At 57.6% G+C, this 25,322-nt stretch overlaps 1 protein-coding gene across 1 annotated transcript in view; it reads right to left on the bottom strand.

Annotated features, from left to right (window-relative positions):
• Positions 1-2,749: 2,749 nt before the first annotated feature.
• Positions 2,750-25,322, bottom strand: part of GNAZ (G protein subunit alpha z) — a 49,987-nt gene continuing 27,414 nt past the window's right edge. The window contains exon 3 of the mRNA XM_081037527.1: positions 2,750-4,593. Within this exon, the coding sequence (XP_080893653.1) occupies positions 4,249-4,593 (345 nt within the window). The 3' untranslated portion in view covers positions 2,750-4,248. The remainder of the gene's footprint in view (positions 4,594-25,322) is intronic.

The raw sequence follows: 25,322 nt of genomic DNA, 5'->3' as shown, positions 1-25,322 counted from the left end.
GGAGACGTCTGGATGCAGGTCTGATTCTGGTAGTTTTGAGGTGCAGGGGGACACGCCTGGAATTACATACCATCCGGAATATAGAGAAATTGGGGTGGCTGTGTCCGGGGGAAGCCGAAGTCATAGCAGTAGTGAAAGTCTAGGTTGAGTGGCGGAGAAGCAAAACGGGGTGTCCTCCCTTTCCACAGCGCACAGTTCTGGCCGGTGAGGTGGCCCAGAGCAGTTTCCCCACCCGTCCTGCTCCTCCTGGCCGACAGCTCAGGGTGGAGGGACGGGGCTGGCTGCCCCAGAGGGTGGGCCTTTCCTTCTCATTTGCCTCAGGGCTGGGGCCACCAGGGCCTGGCCACAGCCTCAGTCCGACTGTCTTTGATGGGCAGTTGTCCCCTTCCTGGACTTAGCAAAGTCCCAGCCTGCCGCGCCTACTAGATGCCTCCTCTCCCCTCAGCCTCCTCAGCCACCTTCCCCTGCCCCCACCAGCCAGGAGAGCCTTCTCCGTATCTGGCCCAGTCAAGCCTGGCCAGGGTCCCAGCGCCTCTCCACATGTTCTGTCTCAGGGCAGGCGGCCTTTCTCAGCCTTCTCCACATGTTTTCATAATATTCCCAGGCAATTCGGGACAGCCTGTTACACATGGAATTACCAAAGGGGTCAGGTCCTCTAGGGTTATGTGCCGGGCAGAACGAGGTGGCACCTGGTCTAGGACCTACTCAGCCCTGAAGCCCCTCAGCCAGTTCGCCTCTTGGTGAGGCCAGCCTGCCAGGGTGTCGCCCAGCCTCGCTGCGGCCCCTCGTCCTAACGGTGCAGAGCAGCCCTCTTTGCTGCCATGCCAGTTGGACCCACACCGTGCCCTCCCTCTTTCCTCAGTGGCCAGGACCCCATGTGGGCGACGGGGAGTGTGGACAGATGGAGCACAGCCCCTGGGGACCCAGGCCCTGTCGGGTCACTCTTTATACCCGGTGATGCTAGGAAGTCATCCTCTCTCACAGTCTCTGCTTTCTCTTCTGTAAAATAGAATCAATATTCTCGGCTTTCCAGTACTGGGAGGGGCCCTGTGTGCAGCAAAGTTATCAGAGGGGGGCTGAGGTTAACATGGCACTGTCATTTCCCCATTGCGTCATCTTGGGTGGCTGCACGGGCCACAGGGGAGGTGGGTATCCCTGAAGCTCACAACTCCGCAGTGTGTCCTGGGAGAGAAAGTTGGGCCCTCATGGTGGGACCTGGGAGGGGTTAGTTGCCTGCAGAGGGTGGGGCTGGACCAGCTCCCCCTGCACAGGGAAGTGCCTCTCCCCTTCAGTGGCCTGCCACTAACTCTGGCCTCCTCTCACTTTTCCCCTCTGCTGGTCCTTGAGCTCATTTCCCTCCTGAACCATCAGCTCAGCGGGGCACTGTTCAGGCACGGTGGGTCGGGTAGTCCAGACACCCCTTCCCGCCTTGCCTTGCCACAGGTGCGCTAAGAGGTGGACTGCAGGAGGGAGGGGACTTCCAATGCCCAGAGACCTGGGCCCTGAGGGACCGAGGGATCTTGGACTGGAGGATGGGGAAGGGCTGGTTGAGGCAGGCTTGTGAGAGGAAGGGTGGGTGCAGAGCAAGAGTGCAATGCAGCACGGGAGCCGGGAGGACACTGGCCCAGGACAGCCTCCTCCCATCGACCACAGCAGGACAGAAGGCAGAATACTCTCATTTCCCTCTAGCTGTTCATTTTTAGGTTAAAGATGCTCACAGAAAGATGACTGCTTTGTTCACAGTTGGCATTAAAAGCGCAAAATAAGTCTCAATGATTATAAGTCACACGTTATTTCCTCTTATACAAAAGCCCCCTTGGTTTTTTGCTGTTTGGTGACGTGGGAAGGTGTGAAGGGAATCTCCACGTGGGCTCAGGGGTGGGGGTAGAATACCAGCTTTGTGTGTATATCTGAAGGCCGAGTAGCTGCGTGTGTGCACACGTGTGCACGTCTGCCTGCCTCCCCTCGTCCAGAGCTTTGTGTGGGTACTGGGTTTGAGGAGGTGGTACAGGGTGGCTATGTGCTCCCCGTGGGCTCCTGCCCCTTCTGTCCAGGCAGAGCACTCAGGGGCAGAGCCACGCGAGGACCCAGGCCTCAGGGGGAACCGGCCCCCACTGTTCCTCCAGAGCAGAACATTTCCACTGCTCTCTGACCTTGACGTTGGGCCCCTTTCCTCATCTGTAAAATAAGACAAACTGCCTTGGTGGTGAGTGTTAAAATAATTTGTAAGGAGCCTGGTGCAGGGTGAATGAACTTCCTTGACTTCTAATTAGTGCTTTCCACCACATGGAGAAGCCTCTAACTAGTCAGCAAATGGTGGGCCAGGGGGTCCCCTCCTCCCCACACTTTATAGGGCCCACCTACACTGTTGAGGGTTGTTGGCACCCTCCAGGCTCTCTGCGTACTGCTTCTGCTCCGTGGGGATGACTCTGACTCTGGCAGAGGTGTCTTCAGGATGGCAGTGCAGCCTGGGAAGGGCTTGGAGATAGCACGAGGGGCGAGAGCCATCATCACCCCTAAACCTCAGCTCCTCGGGACACAGGGGCCTGGCAGGGCTTCCCTCTTCTGCAGCGTGTTTCCTATTGAGGTTGTTCGTTCTTGGTGTTCATTTCAAGATGATTTTACCTAAATGTGTGTGGGGTCGGGGGGGGGGCCACAGAAAAAGGAACTTCGGGGTGGAAGGTGCCCCTGGCTGCCCCCCACCCCCCAGATATGAGCCCTGCATGCACACAGCACGGCGGGACAAGGCTCGGCTCATTCAGGATATTTTATTTTCTTAAAGTAAACAATCTTTGACTTTCATACCATATCAGCTCCTCTGTACGTCTCTTAAAGTCCTTGGCTGTGATTCTGTGCCCTGACCTTGGACACACGGGTCCTGAACAAAGGCAGAGACAAGATTTGGCAGGGCTCTGGCGGTGCCTTCCCTCTCGGCAGCGGCAGGCTTTCATATTTACACGCGCGGTTCTCGGCCAAGGTCCTTTCTTGGTGGCAGGTGCCACCGGCCCTGGGGCAGGAGCTTGGGGTCCCAGCAGGGCCTCCCTCAGGCTGCAACGTTGGCTGAGCCTTCACTGGAGTCGCAGCCGCTCTCAGCTCATCTCAGGAGCAGGGTATGCAGGGGGCTCCGCCTCTCGCCGCCCCTTCCTCCACTTGCAGAGCCACACATAAATTACTCCTTAAATACCAAGACATTTAGCTATTGTTCATTCGCTCCTAGGTGAAGAGCCTTCTTTAAATACATCACATTTATTTTCTGAAATAAAAACGAAGCAGCAACTGCACCAGTAACGAGAGGACGCTGCACAGGCGTATGTACAACGCTGCCCTGAGAGGCGTCGCTCGGGAGCAAGGGACAGACGCGTCCAGAGAACAACTGTTACACTCAGCAAGCCAGACACAAAAAGGACCACCTGAAAAAAAATAGGTTTTGAAAATCTGCATTTTAAAAAAGAATTCTCAACTGCATTTGAAATTGTCTGTATTTGTTTTTCTGCGAAAACACCACAAGAGATTTGGCCAAAAAAAAGGATGTCAGAGAAGAAAAACCAGGTTTGATTTATAAAACATCAGACGAGTAGAAGAAAAGCTGGAACCCAGCTGGCCTAGTTGGAAATGAATTGTGCCACTCATGTTATTGTGTGGATTTTTGCTGCATATTTTGAAGCTGTTTAAAAAGAGCTGTGAGTGGCTGGAGGTCTGGTTCGTGGTGTCATGTGGCCTCACACCCTGGTTCGAGAACGAAGAACGCGGTACCGAGCAGGCCAGGGGTGGGCGTGTCCAGCAGGGAAGGCGTGTGGCCCCTCTCGCACTCTTTTCTGGCCAGTGGCGAGCTCCCTAGTCCTAGGCGGGGGCAGAGCTGGCCTCCTCCAGGTGGCCCGGCCACCGCGCCCCGTAGTCCCACTCAGGTCCCCACGCATAGTGGGCCGACTCGGGAAGGCAGAGTGAAGGGGCAGGAAGGGCTCGTAGGGAACTTGGTGACAGCTCCTCAAGTCTTAAAGAGACCTCTACACTTTGGGGAACTTTGCTGTCTCCAGACTGTGTGTGCGCGCGGCGTCTACCTACTTAGCAATCTATCCATATATATTTATGTTGGTGGAAACATGGGGGCCAATGACGTGGAGGGGCGAGGGGACACATTCTTCAGGCCCCGTTTTCTGCCCCTGGGCTGGGTCTCCCTAGCACGAGCTGGGTTGGGGTGGGACACCCTGGGGGGTGGTTTGCCACAGGCAAACGGGCTGGCCCGGCCCCTCAGCAAAGGCCGATGTACTTGAGATTGTTCTGAATGATGACATCTGTCACCGCGTCAAACACAAACTGGATGTTACTGGTGTCAGTGGCACAGGTGAAGTGGGAGTAGATCTCCTTGGTCTCCTTGTTGCGGTTCAGGTCCTCGAACTGGCGCTGGATGTAGACGGCAGCCTCCTCGTAGGTGTTCTGGCCCTTGTACTCGGGGAAGCAGACGGTGAGCGGGATGCGGCGGATCTTCTCCGCAAGCAGGTCCTTCTTGTTCAGGAAGAGGATGAGCGAGGTATTGATGAACCAGTTGTTGTTGCAGATGGAGTCAAAGAGGCGCAGGCTCTCTGCCATTCGACTCTACGGGAGGAACGTGCTGCTGTTAAGCGGGGCGTGCAGCAAGGGAAGGCCCGAGACCCGAAGCCCCCCTGGCGGAGTCTCCGGGACGGGCGCTGGCCTCCACAATAGCACCCCCTTCTGTTGGGACGTCCTTCCTCTGCCACATCAAGTCTGTCTTCCTCCGTCTCCCACGGGCTCTGGAGCCCATGGAGTGGCCAGCACCACGCTCCACGCCAAGTCTGGCATGTGTAAGAGGCTCTGCTACCCCACTGGCCCCTCCTCTGGACACCAGTGGCGACAAGTGGCTTTGGGGCTGCACCTGGCCTCCCGCAGTGCCGTGGACTGGGGCATCTCCAGCCTCACCCCGAGGGCCCAGCCTGCCCCACCTGCACATGCAAGCTCAGGTCTCCAACGGTAGATACTGTCGCCACACCTCCCTCAACGAGAGCATGGCAGCCTTCTGCCCGGCAGCCCATTGGGGTTCTGGCCCCATCCCTCGAGCCTTGATCCTGACACATGTGGCACCTCAGCTGGAGCCTGTGAGGGTATGGCCTGTACTTCCGAAATCAAAGGCTCCAGTTTAGAGGTGGGGAAGGCTCAGGCCCCTCTATCCCTGCTGGGCCTCTACCTGCCCAGGGCACATCCTGTGGCCTCACTGCCTGGTACGGAGAATTCAAGGACGGACGCCTAGGAGGTGAGGGACCGCAGAGCATGCCACCTAGCCCTTCTTTACCACCCACCCCGACTTCTGAGGACCTTGAATGTGCTGTAGTGACTGTGGGCTTTTAAGGAACATAATGTGTTTGCCTGACTCCAAAGCACACTGTTTCCACACAGAACTGAGAATTCTACCGTTTCCACGAAAATAAGACCTAGCCAGACAATCAGCTCTAACGCGTCTTTTAGAGCTGAATGAATGTAAGACCCGGTATTATATTATATGATACTATACTATATTGTAAAGACCCGGTCTTGTAGTAAAATAAGACCTGGCATTATTATATTATATAATATTATATATTATACCTGGTCTTATAGTAAACGAAAGACGTATTACAGCTGATTGGCTAGCTCTAATTTTCGAGGAAACACGGTAACTGCTAAAAGGAACGTTTACTGCTGATGAATTATGCTGGTGGAAGCTACCCCTTGTTTTACAATAAAATGAATAAACTGAGTGTCCAAAGTCTGGAACCAGTTTAGTTTAGATCTGAATCTTTGTATTTAAGGACTTTTTTTTGACCAGATTATACCAGGGTAACGACAATGGAAACTGCAGCTGGCGCTGACAGGACGGACACAGGGCGCCGGCTTGTCTGATCCTGACGTCTTCCTATTCCCATTGTACAGATGAAGAAACTGAGGCTGAGAGAGGCAGGAAATGTGCTCCAAGTCCCACAGCCAGGAGCCTCAGGATCACTGTATCTACAGGGTGGACAAGTGGTGCTGTCGGGCCCGAGGGAAGTCACCCCAGGGTGGGGACACCACGCTGAAACCCTGCTCTCCCAGAGAGGCTGACTGTCTGAGGTTCAGGCCTGACAGCGTCAGTGCTGAGAAGGAACCAGGCTGAATGGGCGGCAGATGCCCAGAGGCACCGTCATTACCAGCCCCCCACACCCCCATTATGGAGAAGGTGCCTGGAGACCTTACGCTCCACCATGTTTTTCAAAACCAATGTTGTGCTTTTAGCACAAGCTCAGGAATAACAGAAGCTCCAAAAAGTGAGGAGTTTCAGGTCGTGGGGTTGGGGGGTGAACCTTTCTTCAGAGAGAAACAAGATGCAGGAGCCCCATTCCCAGCAGTGTCTGGAGGAGCCCCACGTCCCTAAATGCTAGTGCTAAGTGGCAGACTAGGACTGTCACGTTCTACTGGGGAGTAATTAGCTTTAATGGATTCCTGGAAGCCACATGGTAGAGACTAACAGAGCTGTCATTTCTCTTACAAATGATGTCATAATTAGGGACTGTGCTTCTGACCCCAAATTTTGCATCAGATAAATAATAGATGTGGCCATTAGCACGCATTTATTAATTCATTGAGCAAATACTTACTGAGCATGCCCTGAGGGTGGCAGGTCTCAGCTCTTTGGCAGGTAAAGGAGCCCCAGAAACCAGGCAGAGCACTTTCCCCCCAAGAATGAAAGGGGGATGGTCTGGTCACCAGCAGGTGGCTAGGTATGGAGCTAAGGTTCAAGGGTGGGAGGGCAAACCCAGAGTGGGGGCCAGTGAGAGGGTCAGGACACGGTTAGGGTCCTGGCATGGATATCTGGTTGGGGGCCAGGGCCTGCCTCCTTGAGCCCTACTGGTCAGCTGGGGTGAGAGCTGGGTGGCTCTTGTACCCATCGCAGCCCCTTGGGTGGACAGGCCCTCAAGTCTGGGAAGCAGAGGGGTGGGAGGGCCTCCTCCACATGCTGAGACAGTGCATGCGAACAGGCCAGTGGTCACACTGGGGGCTTTGCTGGTTGGTCCTCTGTGGGGTATGTGTGTGCAGGAAAAGGTCAGCTGCCAGGTCCTGAGTGGAGTGGCCCCCACACCCCGAACCGCCGACTCGCCGTCCTGCGCAGCACCTGCCCCAGGCCCCTGACTTTAGACTCCACTGACCAGCCCCCATGAATCCCGACACACTGAGAGCCCTTCTGCCCCACGGACGCCCCTTGGCAGACACTTTGGAGCCTGGACATCTGACGCTCATGCTCCTTAGTTGGAAATTCCTAGAGCTCAGGCACGTGCCGCCTGAGGTGGCTGCGAGGGCAGCCATGTCCTGGGTCCAGACTGACTCCTATGAGCTGTGCAGCTTCATCACAACCTGATGTCACCCTCATCTCAGGCCCTCACCTGCTCCTGGGGCTCCTCTGGTTTTGCTGGCATTTGGGGGCCCACATTTCCCAGTTCCCTTTTTTCCTTGGGACAAGCCATGGGGAACCACACTGGCTATTGTTCAGGCACCCAGGAAATGATGGGCATCATAGAATAAGCAGAAAACCTCTATCCGTGTCGAAGCCCTGCACCCATGGGGGGGGGCGGTGCCCACGGTGCGGTGTGTGCTCCTACAGCCCAAGTGCTGTCAGGTGGGCAGAGCAGCGTCCTGACGTCTCGAATCACAAATCATTGAAAAAGGAGTGTGCTATTTTGGGCTGTAACTCTGGAAACCATGTGAAGCGCGTGCACTAGTGTGAGTATGAGAGGAGTGAGCCCCAAAAGCTGGCGCCACCCCACTGGCCTCCAGGGTCTCCCCCAGGCAGCAGCAACACAGCCGTGTCTCTTCTCCTCCCACCTCTCCATGTCTGCTTGCCCTCCATGGCCTCGCCCAAGGCCCCTTCATCCTGGAACCCCTCGACTTCTTCTCCTGCCCCTGCACCCCACTCATCTTCCTGTGGCACACCTCTGGCTGTGCCCCCTGCACCAGGAGAAAGTCCCGGCCTCTCTGTATGGCCTTTGGGGCCTCTTCTAGCACATCCTGGCCCTTGCTTGGGTACGCATGGCCTGGGTGCCAGCTGTGGCCCCATTCTTCTCCCCGACCCCAACCCTGCCACCCAGTTCTCCTCTGACTCTGTCCACTCGGTGTCATGGGTCAGAGCTGCTGCCGAGGGTCCTGCAGGTGGTAAGGCAAGGGCAGGCATCATCCTCGTGTGGTCCAGCTGGACCCGTGTAGCGAGCAAAGCCAGGGGCAGCTTTGAAGCCCTTGTAGCATGTCACCCCCATCCTGCCGCCACTTCCATCAGCCCAAACACCCTCTCCTCACACCAAGAATCAGAAGAGCCACCTCTGCCACCGAAGACCACATTGCAAGGTGGGGGCCTACCCACATTACACACGACGAGACAGAGATGGAGGCCTGGATGTCCAGCTACGAGGGCTCAACGGAGAACCTGTTTCCACCAACCACACGTTCTCTTCAGCAAGAAGCCCTCCTTGGCATTTCTCTCTCCAGCTGCAATGAAGCAGAGGCCTTGGATGCTGCTCCCAGGAGGAAATGCACTTACTGGCAGTTGCCTGAGAGCCAGCTGGGGCTCTGATGCCCACCCAGCTCTTTCCAGGGCCTGCTCACCAGGGAGATGGCACCTTCTAGGAGTCTGGGGTTTGTCTGAACATTCATTTACATAAACAACACGAAGGACACGATTCCTTTCAGAAGACTGTGCAATGGTGGGAATCTCAGCGCTTGGTGGTGAGAAGCCAGTGATTGTAACACACAAGGTCAGACACTGGGAGTTGGGTGGCTGGGCAGTCCCCAGGGGGGTACAGAAGTCATTTCTTGGCCATTCGCAAAAAAGACAGTTTCTGTGTGGACAGGTCCAAATATACTCAACACCACTGAACAGACCCCCACGGTGGCATGTGGGTGTCACCTGCTTGGGCTGTGGCTGCACCTGATGACCCGTCCTTAAGGGGCTTCCAACTTGCTGGCCTGAGTCGTCTGCTCAATGCTGAGCTCAGTGGCAAAGGCCTTCATCCCACACCTGGCAGCCACGTGAGAGCACCCGTGGAGGCCTGGTCCAGACTGGCTCCTGGAATGACATCCTGGGAGGCCAGGGACTAGGGTGAGCTGAGGTGTGAATGCTAGTGAGGGGGCCTCCACCCCTGGGTCCTGACTTTCCATGAAGGCTTTCCTGCTGTCCCCAAAGTGCTGATAACGCTGGTTATGAGCACAGGGTCTGCGGCCAGAGGCCTGGGGTTCCCTCTCAGCGCCAGTGCTCACTATGCCTTGCACAGTTGTTCCTCCTCGCTGGGCCTGTTTCCTCGCCTGTAAACTGGGGGTGGTTGTGGCACTCGATACCAGGACTGCGGTGAGGAGTGAAGGTGTCGATGTGAGAACCTGGATGTGCTGGGCCTTGCCCTACAGCTCTGCTGCTGCCCCAGTGGGCGCTCTTCTGTGCCGCTCACGGCCCCCTGCCTTGGCACTGGATTCTCTCGTCTTTCATCGGAAGATCTGCCTCCCTCCAGCCCCAGCACAGAGCTGCTGTGGGATTCGGCTGAGGCAGCTCCGGGAACGGAAGAGACGGCTGGACTCTACAGACTGGGTTCCAGCGAGCACTTGCCGAGCTCCAAGGACCAGTGACACCTCCCCAGGCTGCTTAGCCGGGAGATCTGACGCCTGCCCGTGCCTTCCCCATTTGCCACCTGGACCGTGTGACACACGGTGTCAGAACCTTCTGGCTCTGAACCCTCTCCACTGCTGTCAGGCCTGCCTCTTCCCAGTATCCCCACCCATAAAATGGGGTCCATTAAACATACCTCCCTCATGACGGGGGTGAGAGCTAAAATGTGACACGCATGGAAAGCTAGTCCCCACACCCAGGCACCAGCTGCTGTAGCAGCCATCATGGGTATGACTGAGATAAGGGGGGGGGGCTTCCTGAAGCAGGGGGCATTTCACCTGGGCCTTGTGGAGGGCAGGGCTCTGAAAGGAAGTGGGAAGGACAAGGCATTGGGGTGATGGCCAGCAAAGGCCCTGAGGTCAGAGCTGCCATGTGGTCAGGCTGCAAGGGGTGGAGAAGACTCAGCAGCGACCGGGAGGCTATCTGGCCCTGGGACTGTTTCCTCATCTATAGGATGAGTTCTTCGTTCTGTTACAGCCTGGAAAGCCCAGTCCGCCTGTTCTTTGCTCATGGGAATCATGAATTCAGCTTCTCACATTGCAAATATTGCTGGGAGGCTGAGCTGTGGACATGAATGAGCTCCATTCACCAGGGACGGAGCCATCCCCGTGGCTGCCCATTCTGTATCTGAGCCACAAGGCCTGCCTGGGGAATAGAGTGCCAGGCTCCAAGGGCACCGAGGGCAGTGCCCTGGCTGGATGAGCCAAGGAGGTTCCATGCGAGGGTGGACATGAAGCTGGCACCCTTCATGAAATGACAGCCAAGCCTCTGGCCCTCTGGGCTCTGTGGTAGAAAGCTTGGGGGCACTAAGGTGGGAGCTGCCTGTCACCTGGCAAGGTGTGGCTCAAGGGCCGTAGGGCCTCTGCGGATACAGTGAGTGGCATGCCCTCGTCGGCAGTTGGCTGTCCATCTTCAGTGTGGTGCCGAGTGCCCCTGCCCGCCCCTTCATCGCTGGTGGAGGCCTATTCTCTGGGCCTGGTGGGTGAGAGGAACCTTGTGACCTTCCTGGTCTATCCTGAGCCCTGCCAAGGGGGAGTCTGGGCCTGGACAACCTGACTTCTCTAGTTGGGAGAGGGCAAGTGGGCCCCATTTGTTAGACTCATGCCCTAGGTCCTGGCAGGTGTATGGCTGGGTGGGGTTGGGGGGGAGGTCTGTTAGAATCATCTGCAGCTATGGAACCGCTGGCTTGTACCACCAGAGTAAAACCACTTCAAAGATGGCATCAGGCACTCAGGGAAACAGCTTATGCTTTGTCCCCAAAGAAGTGGGGGACAAGTCATTCAGGATGAGAAGGGTGTGTGTATGTTTCTCCTCATCGCAAAGCTGCAGAGAAGCGTACAGAAGCCTGCGGGTGCTCTGCTGGGTGACAGGCAAGTGGCCCTGCTGGGTGGCTACAGGAGGTAGGCAGAGGCTGCACTCAGGGTAGCCCCGGCCCTGGGCTCCCAGGCGAAGCGTCTCCAGACTGGGCTGAGACTAGGCTTGCAGCCCTGTGCTCCCACAGCCAGCCATCTGCCGAGGGTCATCTTTCCGGAGTTCATTTCCCTTTTGGGGTCACAGCTTGTCTCAGCAGGTGCAAAATCCTGACCTGTGTCTTTTCTCAGGCTGAGGGGTACAGGAGGGCCCCTTTGGGAACAGGGTAGACTCCCAGTTTTGAAGGGCTGACGAGCTGTCCCCAGGGGAAGGCTAGGGGAGGTGGTGGCCACTGGGAGCCTGGGCAGGCAGGACTGGGACATGGGGGCAGTGGGCGAAGGAAAAGTGCTGCCGAAAGCTGGGGACAGGGTGAGATCTGGGGATGAGAAGGATGCTGGGACCAGCAGAGCCTCATCTGGGCAAAAGGCCCCATGCTACTGTCACAAAGATGCCATTTAGTCAACATTGGGATGCGCTGCTATCCTTTCAGAGAAGTTACAGCCCTTCCTGTACAGAAGTGGCCTTCCTGGTCAGGGTGAACTCATGCGAGACGAGCACGGGCCAGGTCAGCTCAGCAAGCTGGGTTAGGATTTGCTGCTGTCGGGACATTCTTTTCTCTCCTTGCTCAAGTGTCCCACGTGAATATGGTGTCTCATGGAGCAGGAGTTCCTTCTAGCTGGAGATCGGGACACCCCAGCCATAGTCACCCTGCTTTCTGATGAGCTGACCCCAGCTCTTAAGTCCTCACCACGGGTGCTGTCCTCACATGAATAGGGTCGCTATTCCCTGTGCTTCAGCATTTGGTGCTGGCAGATCTTTCTGGATTTGCCCAGCCAGGCACCCGCTCGGGTCACAGATTCCAGCTGCACTAAGCTCCCCTCAGCACTCACAGTCCTGACCCCCACAGGCATTATTCGTTGACCCAGTGCTTCCTCATTTCTCCCAGACCCGACCCAGCTGGAAGTGGCCCATCCTCACAGGAGGGGAGCCTTTCCGCCGCAGCTGTCCTGTTGACCAGCCGTCTCCTCCTCTGGCAGCCAGCGCCTCCTTCCCTGACCCCAGACCCACCGCTGTGTGCTGGCTGTGGTCTAGTCTCCTGGCCGCACACCACATGTCCCCTGCACTGCTGGCCACATACATGTGGAGGCATTTCCACTGACTGGCACCCTGGACCTTCCAGTATCTCAGGCTACTACTGCCTGATGGCTCAAAGGGCAAATGACCTGGTGTGTATGTGGTGGCAAGGAAGCTGAGGGATACCGAGGCAGGGCCTGGGACTGTGGCAGCTGGGGGAGCAGGAGAGAGGCCCTTTGGAAAGCAGAAATGCAGCCGAGTGCCATCCTTTGTGGTATAGGAGAGAAGCGAGCCCCAAGGAGATGGGGTGAAGAGGGGGGAGCCTTGGGCGCTGGTGTCCTGGCCAGCCTAGTGCTCTGTGCCAATGCCAGGAGCAATGCCTGTCGTTTCCCGGGTGCCACAGACGGGGATTCCATTGTGTTGTGGGTAGGACTAAACGCCTGAGGACATGACCCTGGGCCCCAGAGCCAGGCGATATCCTGTGGCTTCTCTGGTGCCGTGACTGCAGTCTATGGTTGCAACCAGGAGAGCTCAGATTTTAGACACCCCACCCCAGGGGATGTGGGACTGCAGGGACGAGGGTGTCAGGCCCTTGGGTAGGTCAGGGTGGGGTGGGGTGGAGACGCCTGACTACTCTGCGTTTATGCAGCAGCACAGTACTGGCCCCGTGGGGCACCACACTTCATTTTGCCACCAAACTGCACTGCGACCCCTGGCCTGTCACGTCCGCTCTTGAACCACTGTTTCCAGGGGCTCCCGGAGCAGTCTGGAGTCTGTGTGGCCGCACGGCCAGCACACTCCTGCTGTCCTGACCACCGGGCTCTGAGGCATCCTTTGCCATTTACGTCTCCTAAGAAGCCTCCCCTGATGGCTGCCTCCCATTCGCAGGGCCCCACTGCACCCCACACACCTGCTGCGGCAGCAACCATGCCTTGTCCCAAGGCGTGAGATTTCCTGGGTCTCTCTTGGCGACGGGGCTGTGCCTGCCTCTCTAGTCTGGCTGGGGCTGGAGACTGTGGCTGCCAGTCTCTCTTGAGCCTGAGGGGGAGGCCAGTATATACGCTCCCCTGTCCTCAGGGAGCTCATGACACATGGGGGCTGACAACAGGAGATTGAGATGGGCAGACAAAACCAACGTAGCCAGGCGGTAAGGCTACTCCTTCTCGGCAGAGGCCCCGCGAGGGAGGAGCAGGTGGTGGCGTCTGAGTCATCTCTACTCACGCCTGCAGGGATGGGGCCTGGGAGCTTGGGCCTCCCCAGGCAGCTCCGGCTCCTGGCAGTCGCCTGCTAGAATCCATGTCTCCACCCCCAACCTGACCCAAGGAATCTCATTTCCTCACTGAAGTGTCTCCCAAGGGCAGGGCCTGTGTGCTTGGCGTAGGCAGCACCCGGATGGAGTTACCAGAACCCCATGTGGGTAAGAGGGCAGATGTGGTTGCCGTCAGTCACCATGGTGCGTCTCCGAGCTACCCTCTGTGCAGGCGGGCTCAGGAGCATGGCAGCCCCTCAGGTGCTTCCCAATGCTGAACTGCTGAGTCTGTGACAGTAGCTGCCACCCAGGGTGGCTGTTCCCTTCCCTCTGCTGAGCTTAGTACCCAGACACTCGGCAGACTCTCGCTACCATTTCCATGACAACCAGGAGGAAGCTTCCGCCCTCAGAGCCACACACCAACACAGACCAATGGCTGGAGGAAGCTGCCAGTCCTTGAGCCAGGCCAGGTGACCCTCCACAGCGGTACACAGGCCTGGCCCTGGCTGGCTGGTTTGCCAAACGTCATCCATCACTGTCTACCTGTTTGGGGTGGGGGTGGGAGAGGGGCTCTGGGAGTTTGGGGGACCCTGTTCTCCCTGAGGGACAAGACAGTGGAAAGGCCCTTGTGGTGACCTGCTCCTTGCTAGAGTAGACCTCCTGGTGGGTGGGAGGTGAGAAGCTGGCGTTGTTACTGAAGGAGCACTGGGTGGTATCTCGCCCATGTTCCCCCACGGCCATTAGTCTCAACAGCTGCTGATGGGCCTTGCTTCGTCCTCTGTATGGAGGCTGCTATGATGCCCAGATGTCCAGTTCTGTTCACCTCACAGAAGTGGCTGTAAGGGGCTCCTCCTGGACGTGCCAGGGAGATAAGCTGAGGGAGGGCTCCTCCCAATGTTCTCATTTTACAGATGTGGAAACTAAGGCTCAGAGGCCTCGCCTCACCTGCCTAGGTCCCTCTGCCAGCCCCCCCCCCACCAATATCAAGGAGGGCCCAGCCAGCCAGAGCCACCCCTCCAACCTGTTATACCCCCACTGCTATTGGCCTCAGGAAACGGGCAGGTGTCTGGGGACAGAGCTGGATGACCAGGGTCACTTCCAGACCAATCTGGTTAGCGCTCCCCACTTCTTCCTCCTGCCAACCTAAATGCTGTCGTGCTGGGCTGGAGAATTAGATTAATGAGGCTAATGAATCAATGAGCCCCTGCCTGCCCCTGGAACCAGGCAGCAGGAATAGGACAGAGAGGGGCACTGCGGCCAGCTGTGCGAGTAATGGGAGAAAGTGGGGAGTGCAGCCGCCTGCTCTTCCCATAGCTGCTAGGCTGGGGGTCAGCTGCACCCACTCCCCAAGTCTGGCCCTTGGGGCATCGAGACCTAAACAGAAGGGCACTGCCACAGGCAGGGACAGCAGCTCCCAGTCCACACCCCTCCTCACTGCCCTCCCTTCACCAGTCACAGCCACTGGGGGCCTCCCCTGCTCAGTACTGTGTACCCACTTTCAGCCACTTTACTCTCAGGACCCTTAGTCAGACGCCCACTCAGCTCAGCGCCCACCCTTTCCATCTGAACCCCTTTTCTTCCTGCTCCTTTCAGTCTTAGGCTTCTGGATGACATGTGTGGGACAGTCTTAGCAAGGCAGGAAGCAGCCCCCACAGGGTTCCTGGCTCCCCTTGAACTCTACCTTCACGGAGAGCCTTGGGTCCTGGTGGCTATGAGACAGCAGTTACTTTGGGCTCTGGTGAAATGGGTCACAACAGAAATGTGGCCAACAGGTAACAAGGAAGCTGGGGGGCCCGTGTGCCCAATCCATGAGCGTCATGGTCGGTGCAGTGCTGAGCTGCAAGCCCAGCCTGCCCTGGATGGCCTAGGCTGGCCTCTCATCACCTTTTCTCTGGACCCAGGTCACTCGTGGATATACCTTCAGCTCCTACCAAGGGCACAGCACTTCCGTCTCAAGAGACAGAGAGGAGCCAGGAGCAATCTTGGCTTATGAGGACCGAGTGACCGAGGGGAGGGCCACATGCGCCAACTGTCCAGCACCAGGCAGTGCAAACAGAGGGCCGGCGACCGATGGTGGGAGGAGGGTCCAGTGTCAGGCTGTGGGCTCTGCCTGGATCCTTTCCCTTCAAATCTGTCCATGCCTCTCCTTCCCACTGCCATCACTTTCGTCTCTCACTGGGACCCATCTTCCTGCCTCTGCTTCATGACTCACTTTGCAACCCCACCACAGCCAACCAGATCACTTCACTCTCCTGGGTAAAGCCCTCCAGTGGCTTCCATCACGAGCGGATGATCCCCACTCTGCCTGGCTCCCTGACTCATCCTGGGAGCACCCACCCCTCCTGCCTCAGGGCCTCCGCCATGCTGTTCCTTCCCTGCCCACGGAGAGGGCTCCCCAACATACCCTCATCACCTGACCCCTTTCTGTTCATCTGCTGCACAGCTCTGGGCAGCACTGGACCCGCTCGTTACCGCTCACGGGCTGCCCGTGAATGCAATGCCCTGTCTGTCACGGGGACTGCTCTCTCCAGCGCCCCGCCAGGGCGGTCTGCTGAACATAGGACTATGGCAGGCAGGGCCAGATGGTGCACACTGTAGGCATTCTGTGTGGCAGCCGAGTGTGCGGGGGCTGGGGTGAGAGGAGGCGTGGGTGCCTGCGTGCCCCTGCCCTGCCCTCCCGCACAGGTACACCTCCCCTGTGCAGGGAGGGTGGAGAGGAGCCCACAGGCCTCCGCCTCTCCCCAGCTTCCCCTCCCTATGCCTAACATTTGGCTGGGACCATGGAGGACAGCAGGCCGGGCCCGACCCTGGCTTTTCACCGACGGTTGGCCAGTGTCCTTTCTCACTGTAGCTCCATCATTCAGTGGATCAATCTGGCAAAAGTGACTGAAAAGGCCTTTGATAAGCGGGTGCTCTTCCAGCTTTAAAATGCTCAGGAACTATGTGATCCTGTGTCTTGGTGGATGAAGGCTCGGTGTTCTTTTCCTGTTTTAGCCCCTTGTGGCCAACCTCCTGGGGTTTTGTGTACAGAGGCCCCAGGACCTGACTCCACTGGTGTGTTCCTGTGGGGAGGTCCTGCTCCTGCCACCGAGTTGACTGCCACCTGCAAACACAGTCCCGAGGCCACTGGACTTGCTAGAAGGGAGATTAGCGAGTGGCACAGAAAGATTAGCAACTAGGGGGGTGGCACACCTCGTGCCATTAGACACTCCTGGGCCTCAAGTTTTCATGGGCACCTCAACCTGCCCCCAGGGATGAGAGATGGGCCACTATTTCTTCTCCCAACCCCTGCCCACCCCAGCGAACTCTTGCTCCACCCCTAGGCAGGGAAAGGACGCTCAGGAGCGGTCCATTTTAGAGTGCTCAGCCCTGCAGGCCTCAGGCCAGCGACAGATGGGGCTTCTGTGAGGGGAGGGGTTCTGATGAGTCTAGAAGTCAGAGTCATCGCTTGCCAGTCCCCTCGCGCCGCCCCCATCCAGTGACAATTGCAATGCTCACAGTAACAGCATCGGCCAGGCCTGCCACTTCAAACAGCGAGGGCTGTTTAAACAAGATAACAGCCTGCCGGTAAAGCTGTAACTCAGGCCCTAATAGCCTGAAACCTGTGCTCTGAACCTGCCAGAAATAGCAGAGAGCTACTTCCTGCCTCAAGCAGCAGTTCAGCCTTGGGCCTCCTCGCCTCTGACGCTCCCCACCCTCGGTGGACCAACCTGTGTGCTGGTGTCTGGCTTCCCCACGGTGCAGCGTGGAGGGGACTGGGGTGACCCTAAGTAACAGCAAGGAGTCCTCCTTAGGTGACAGACTGACTGTGCCACCAGGGCAGCTTGTTCTTAGTCTGAGTTCCTCATCTGTGTGTGTGGGCCACCCCCCGCTGCGCTGGGGGGCTTAGAGGTTGTGCATGCAGGACCCCACCACAGTTCCTGGCGGCCCAGTCTCCTCCCTCTACCCTGCTTTCGTTTTCCTACCTGGAGCTCAGCCCCTGGAGAGGAAGGACTGTGGTCCCACCACCTCACCTACGGTACTCAGCACAAGCCTGAGAGCTGGGCACCACAATACAAGTGTGGCCAACCCATCTCTCACCCTTCCGTCTACTCTGTGGCCAACCACAACGCACAAAGCCACTCCGAGCCACCTGGGCCAAGGACGAGGGAGCCGAGCCTGGACCTGGGCAACCCAGATGGACACACAACCACCCTGGTTGTCTCACCCAGGGCCCCAGTGTGAGCTGGATGGAGGTGGCCCTGCAGCCAGAGCACGTGCTTGTTTCCCAACCGGGAGCTTTGCCCATCTGACCGAGCTGTCCCCTGGAGAGTCAGCGGGCCAACCAGGACACTGTCACTCCCCCCACCCCGCAGCCCTGCTGGTCCTCAGCACAGGCCTGGCACACCAAACATACATAGATCACTGTTTGCTTGCTGCTTTCACAAAGACTTACAGGATCTGAGAGACAGAGAAGCCCATTCCTGCTCCCACAGCATTGGCTAGAGCCCCTGGGATAAGTGTGACGTGGCTGGTGGGCGCCTTGTAACTTGACGGGGTGACTCAGATAGACTCAGAGACTGCCACTTCTGGGGCAGCAAATTCCCAGGGCCAACACTGGGAGCATTTGCTCTGAAAGGGTCTGGCTCCCATGTCCTGTTCCATTTCACGCCCAGGCCGAGAAAGGGAAAGGGCCCCTGGCTACCCAGCAGGCTGCTGGCCTGCTCTCACCTCAGCACCCCACCCTCCACAGTTCCCTTGCAGGGAAGAATGCCTTTTTCCAAGCCACAGTCCATTTTTGCTTCAATTGAAATGAGAGCGGTTTCCTATTGGTTTTTGTGTTAAATCTTGCTGGCTTGATCCAAGTCCCCTGCTGTCGGTCACTGATGGGAAATTAGCAAACAGCAGGAGGCAGGTGAGTGCAGACTGCAAGCTGCCCAAGCAGATGAAGACCTCGCCTAGGGCTTGGAGGCCAGTCACCAGGAGGAAACTAGAGTGCAAGAAGCCCCTCCTATTTCAGCTCCAGAACACTTCTGGAACCCACTCGCCGAACACCTGGGCTCCGGCACTTCTGGGCATTGCCCGGGGCCACCCCTCCAGGAGCAAAGGCTGGTGAAACCACTGGCTACAGGCTGGAGCCAGTTCCTGCAGGGACATGAGAAGTTGGGGACGGGGGCAGACATCTCAAAGGGGACCCTCTGTGGCCAACAAGATGTGATTTCAGAAGTGCTCATCCTTTAAAAAAGTATTTGGGTCATCACTGCCCTTGCCCTGGCTTCTCCCTCTGCAGGAAGTGGGGTTGCTAGGCAAGTGCAGCCTTACAGTCTCAGCTCCATCAAGAATCTGATCAAACAGAGGTTCTCCCAGGAAGGATGCCCATGGGTGTGCTCATTCATGCAGCCACACAACTAGGACGTGATTTAGGACATTTCGCAGGCCCTTGGGACCCTCCATGGTTCCCAAGCACTGCCACAACAGAGGCCTCGAGCCTCTGAATGGCTGCGCCTGGCTCAGCACCCATCACTGTATGTGCCTGAGGCGGCACTGGTGGCTTTATCATGCCCAGGCTGTGGTGGGCTGGCAGGTGCCAGGCAGGCCGCTAGGGTTGAGAATGGGCCCTCTGAGGAGCTGGCGGAAGTTGAGCAGCAGGTTTAGTAAAGAAAATGACTTCTCTATCCCTGACTTATGACCTGGTCACAAAATGTGCAGTCGCCAAGAGGTTGGTGCAGAGTGGCCACCTCCCAGCGTGCTCAGCCGCAGGGACTGCCCGACTGAGGGTCCTGGGCCAACTCTGAGATAAGCCCTTCTGGAGGGTGACCAAGGATCACACTCAACATCACATTTCCGCTGCAGCCTATGGTGGGTGGATTGTAAAATCCATATAGTGGGTTGTGAGCAGTAATGTGAAAACAAACGAAACCTGAAAGCAGAGTGTGGCTCACGTGGGGATGTTAGTCGTTGACATACCCGTATCCAGCTAGGTTCTCAGCAGTGGACGGCGCCCTCCCAGTGCCCCCCCCGACTGGCACCACCTGAGCCTCTCAGATGAGGCAAGGCGGTGAGGGGAGACAGGCTGGGTGGGCTGTTTCTGGGTCCTTGGCCTGTGCTTCACTGGGGGTGGTCTTGGCCTTTGGGTTGCGCAGCTCATGTGTCACTGCCTCCTGGGTGGGTCCCCAAACACCTCACCCCACTCTTACCCTCATCACCCCCATAGCCGTCCTCATGTCCTCTTGGACAGGCAATGTGGGGGGAGGGCACAGGGGTGCTTCAGAGAGATGCCTAGGCCAGGCCACAGGTGGGCAGGATAGTCTAGGCCTCACAGCCATGATGAGCTAAGGACAGGCGGGCACTGAGTGGTCGGTCTAGGGTCACCACAACCCAGACAGCTTGGGACAGGGGCCAGAGCTGTGCCTGCTGACGGAGCACTGGGTGGGAGCAGGGACGCGGTTTGAGAGGCAGCTGCGCCAGAGGCCGGATGGGTCAGAGGGTCATGGCCTCAGCCTGAGTCCATGTTTGGGCTCAGCCCACTTGCTTGTATGAGGGACCTTGTGGCTGTCTCTTGTGAGGAAAATGAAATGACAGGACACTCCTGTTCCCACACTGTCTTCCCAGCCACCCGAACCAGGCAGTGCCAACAGGGTCACAGGTGAGGCCATGGGGGCCAGGAGAGGTTCGCTGACCTGCCCAGCCACCCAGCGTCTATGCTCCAATGGCTGGCACTCTCCTTTAGCAGACCACAAGCCCCACAGGTCCAGGTCCTATGGGCACTATGCAGGTACAGGTAACAGCAGGTACTGTCACAACTATGTCCTTCCATCTTTGAACCAAAGGCCCATCCTACTTCACAGATGAGGAAACCGAGACTAGAGCAGCTTGTCCAGGCTGAGGTTGCGCAGGGCCAGGAACTGCTCCCTCTCACTTCCCGACGTCCTGGCCTCGGGCAGTTGAGGCAGAGGAGCCAGAAAGGACTGCGTGCTTTGGAGCCCAGTGGGCACTGAATAAAGGGCCCTGGAACAGACATCTCCCTTTAGCATGTTTCCTATCGGGCCGGAGGTAGGAAACTGCTCAAGAACCATAGGTTGCCTTGATCAGCTATTCCAGTGTTTTCTTTCCTCAGTGGATGGTAATCAGCCACAGACCTGGTTTCCTGGAGCCTGGGCCACAGGAGCCAGAGGCTGAGGCTTCTGGGGAATGTTGAGAAGGTCACAGACTTCTCAGCTCCCACCCATCACTGTTGGAGGCAGGCTGTGCGGCCCTACGGGGAACAACTTGCCCGTGGCCACTCCCCTGGCTGGGCCACGCTGGCCTGGGGGCTCCAGGCCTCCTTGGTAAGGATGCCGCTAGCCTTCCCAGGGTCACCGAAGGCCAGAAAAGGTGTGTGGGGCAAGGGGCTAGGGCTGGCCTCGGCGGAAACCTCAGGACACAAGACCCAGGGCCTCTGGCTGGCTGTGGTTTTATTAATGAAATGAGAGAAAGTGCCTGAGCGGAGGAGATGCCAACCAGGGCTGATGAAGACAGGGCTGGGACGAGCTGCATCCCAGCTTCCCGGGCTCGCAGCCCAGCCTGAGCTCATTCTCTGCGTCTGAAGACCGGTCCAGTCAGGACCTCATGCAAGCGTAGGGGCAACGTTCGCTCCGTTCCAGACGTCTCCCTTGATGCCTAGGGCCCCTCCCCTGACTGTTATTCCTGTATCCCCAGAAACTCTAGAGGATCAGAGCCAGTGGGGCCTCAGGGGGCCCTACAGATGGGTGAAGAGGACCCCCACCCCGTGTCCTGTTAGCCCAGAAGTATTTCTTGGTGTTGTTCAGGGCCAGCTGTGGGACTGCCATGAGTGGTACACACACCCAACCCTGCCCCCATCTATGCCGACTGCAGAGTATACGCAAGTCAGCTTGGCCCCCTACCCCACCCCGTGTGCTCAGACTCCTTCCTGAAGTTTGTTTCTGAAGAGTGGAGAAGTTGTTTTTCAGTCCTCGGATTATAAAAATCCCTTAAAACAATAATAATCTGCATCTTACAACCTAGAGATGTTCTGATGTGTGCGTAGGAGCAGGACGTTAACTGTCCTGCTGGCCCTGTGGCTGAGCAGGACATGGGCTGGGAAGTTCCTCTGTCCTGAAGCTCCTGGTGAAGTGTAGAATGGAGGCATTCTGCTGGTCGGAGGCATCGAGAGCAGATCAGGCGGCAGAGGGGGAAGTGCACAGATGTGGGGGTTGCAGGAACCCTGGGAACTCAACCTCCACCATTCCAGATATCAGGCAGCAGTACCCACCCCAGACTGTGCTGCTGGGGATGAGATATGGCACCTGGGACCTTGCCCGTTCCGCATGGTGCCCGGGGCCCTAGCTCTCCAAGGCTCCCAAACAGCGGTGCTGCCTCTGCTGGCTGCCCCCACAGCTCCCATGGCCCAGGCTGCATTCTGTGAGGTCCAGGTCACCATCCTGACTTGACCCCAATCCGCCCAGGCCTTCGTCCTGATGTCAGAGACCCCTTTCCTGCAAGTTGGTCTCTGGGGCAGAGGAGGGCTTCTTGGCTTTTTTGGACTCAGCTGCTTCACAGGGGTGCCTCAAGGCCGGCCATAGCGAGCACAGGGCCAGTGGAATCAGGTTCTGGGGGAGCCACTCGGGCCCTCCAGGGCCTGCTCAATGGTGTCGCTGACCTCAAGGGAAGAAGGGACACTTGCCTCTGTCCCTAGATGGTGACTCGCTGCACATACTAGGTGTGTAAGGAATGCTTCCTGAGTGTCACAGGCTTTTCTCTCCCAGATAGAGAAGAACACAGGACAGGCCCCAGCTTGAGCAGATGGTCTCATGCTAGTCTGCTAACGTGCTGACAGAGAGAAAGCAGAACCACCTAGCTCTGAGTCTGCTTCTCTGCGCAGAAGGATTCTTGTAAATCTGCCTGGGGAGAGCAGAAAGGGGGGGCGGATGAGCAGGGAGCCACTCTGGCAAATTACAGTTCTCAACTAGAATGAGCGTGAATGGAAATCACACGTGCGGTCACAGGCCACTCCTCTGAGGAGTCAGAGGAGCCTTGAAAAACAGGGACACTGATGGCTCTTCAGAAAGACTCAGACAGTGAATCCTGTAATTCGCTGATCACTGAGCCCCACTTGGGCAGGCCCTCCTGGCCAGGCTGGGAGTCACTGGCCCTGGTAGGCTGGAGTGTTGAACAACCCAGTTGCTGGGAGAGAGCTGATATGAAGTGTCTGCTGAGTTCCGTGCTGAAATGACCAATCTCACCTGCTGACTTTAAGCTACCAACGTGATGTCAAACCGCTCACAAACTTCCTAAAAATTGAACAATTGGCACTTGTGAGCTGGTACTGCCAGCTTCGCCCTCCAGTGGGCTGGTGTGCAGAGAGGAAGGCTCTGTCCCACTAACCCCGGTCTCAGCGCCACCCGTTGCTGGTGGGGCCCGCTCTGTCTGCACAGGCTTCTCAGCACTAGGGCAAGAGGCTGACTGCAGCTTGCCCACGAGGGAGGCCCCACCAGAAACCAGGCAGGCTGGCTTCCTGTGTCGGGAGGGCCAGCAGTCTCAGAGATACAAGGATCATCATGGACACCCCCATACAGATTCTGCCAAGGCACATGGTAAAGTCTGTCATGGTGGAAGAGTCGCAATGATGGAGATGGTGTCCCAGGTGCTGCCCAGTTGCTTCAGTGACAGACTGTGCCTGGGGGTAGGGGGGTTTTAGTGACACAGCAGGAGGTAGCCATCATGGAAGAGTGGTTGATATGCTCAATGGCAGAGCTAGTCCACAAGGATAAGGAGATGGGATTACATGAAAAGGCACTAGTAGGACCCCCAAGCCCCGCCATGCAGTGTGGAGCGGGGGTGGAGGGGCGGGACATACTGGGCAGCAGGGAGGCCTGAGCCCAGGGCCCTGCCTCGTCCTTTCCATTTGGTTGATGTCTGACATCTACCTCATGAAGACCTAATCAGGGCAAGGAGCCCAGCACAAAGGTAGACAGGCAACAGGAGTCCTCAGAAGCTCCCAGTGTAACAGGAGGAGGAATGGAGGAAGCTCCTATTGACAGAGGCCTCGGTGGCTGCATGTCTCTCTGGCAGCAGAGGGAAGGTGGTCTCTGTACAAAGAACTGAAATGTCAGTTGGCAAGTGCTAAGGGCCACACACAAGTGCCAGGATGTGCTGCTGGGGAGGGATGGCTGCTGGCTGCTGCCTTCTCTCTACTCCCCCTCCACCTCGCCCCTGCCCAGCATGGGCTAGAGCTAGCATCCGGACCTGTGTGAAGCCCAGCGCCCTGGGGAGCAGATACCCACCACTGCTAGTCATTAACGGAGTGGGGGCCATGGGCTCAGATACAGGGTCCACTGAGGTGAGAACCAGACAGCCTTAGCCCTGTTACGGTCAAGACAAGGGACAGGCAACAGAGCAAGGGACTGGATGGAGACAGGGCCTAAGGAGCTCGCAGGAAGGTGGAGGGACTGCTCACAAGAGCTGGCAGTGCCTCAGGGCCACCAGCAATCCAATTGTGAGTGCATCCCCTCCCCGTAGCAGCCAGCCACACCTCTCCAATGCTTGGGAGGGGTAATGGGTCACAAAGAGAAGAACTGATCTGAGCCTCCAGGGAGACGGCGGCCGGGGAGAGCGCATGGCCAGCTGAGCCCCGTACCTGCCGAGGGAGGGACCGTCACGTCCCAGCTGAGGGCCTGGCTCTCTGCCTTCGCCTCTGCAGAGCCTTTCAGATCTGCACCTGGGGCTATCTCCTTGGAGGGAAGCAGGCCTCTCTGCAGGCCGGGCCCCACCTCCTGGCTTTGGGCCAGGTCTCTGCCGTCTCAGGGTCACCACGATTTGCACAGGCTGCAGACAAACTGCATGTAGTTCTGGCACATCATGAGGTTGGAAGGAGCTGCTCCGGGAGACCAGGGCCTGGGAGGGAAAGGCTGGTGGCCTCTGGGCGGGTCAATGGCATGTCTCTCTGGCACTGTCCCAAGTCCCCATGGCAGGATTCCTGGATCTATGTCCTTGACCAGGTCAGGAACAGGAGAGTGGGGACCTGCTCTGATCAGACTCCCTGTGATCCTGCCACAGATGGGGTGGGGGCAGAGGGCAGTCGTGGACAGCCCCCAACCCCACAGAGTGGAAGTCAGTCCACGTCCCAAGGCCCCCCTCAAACACCCTGTACTCACAGGATGTAGGGATCCTGGGATCCCTGGAGAGCAATGCCAGGGCCTCGCGGAGAGCCAGCCTCAGCCCTGGGACACGATGGATGTTCTCTGGGCCTGTTCCCTCACCTATAAAGCTGGTTGGTTAAGGACACGAAAGGATATGTTAGGTCCCTTCCAATTTAAGCCGGGGTATCATCACATCTGGCCACCTCTCATTCATAATCATTTCCTTTGGACAAATCGAACAGGTGTGTTACCAACAGGTGAAAGCCTGTCCTCCGCAGTACCATGTGTCACCTCGATGTGCCATCTCATGACACCACACCATTTTTAAAGCACAAAAACGCTCCCTTTTCTGGCTGAAAGACAAAGCACAGTGGTAGGACAGTGGCTACACACTGTAGGACACCCCAATCAGCCCCCTCTTCAGGGGCACACTGCACATACCCCCCGTTAGGGCCCAGCAGCTGCACCAGAAGGGCTGAGTGTCCCAGTGGCTGCACACTCAGAAGCCAGGGCCCTGAACTCTGGCTCCTCCCGAGCCTGCCCACCGCCTTCTCAATCCACAAATGTCTGCTGCACGCCACTGTGTGCCAGGCCTGCACACACAGCACACACCGTATAAGGTGGGAGGACACGGGGACGGCCACCTGTGCAGGGGAGGGGCTCAGGGCCCCGGAAGAGGAGGGGCCACTGGCCAGGGCTGAGAGAGGTGACTCCTTAGTCTGGACTCGGGCTGTGTAGCACCCACCACCTGGAGAACCTGCCCCCCTGAAGGGCATGTCCTTGTGTCCCACCTGTCCCCCAA

The sequence above is a fragment of the Rhinolophus hipposideros genome (assembly GCF_964194185.1).
Source record: "Rhinolophus hipposideros genome assembly, chromosome: 24".
NCBI classification, from domain to species: domain Eukaryota; kingdom Metazoa; phylum Chordata; class Mammalia; order Chiroptera; family Rhinolophidae; genus Rhinolophus; species Rhinolophus hipposideros.
Note: the sequence above shows the minus strand (reverse complement) of the source record. Positions and strands in the feature narration are given on the sequence as shown.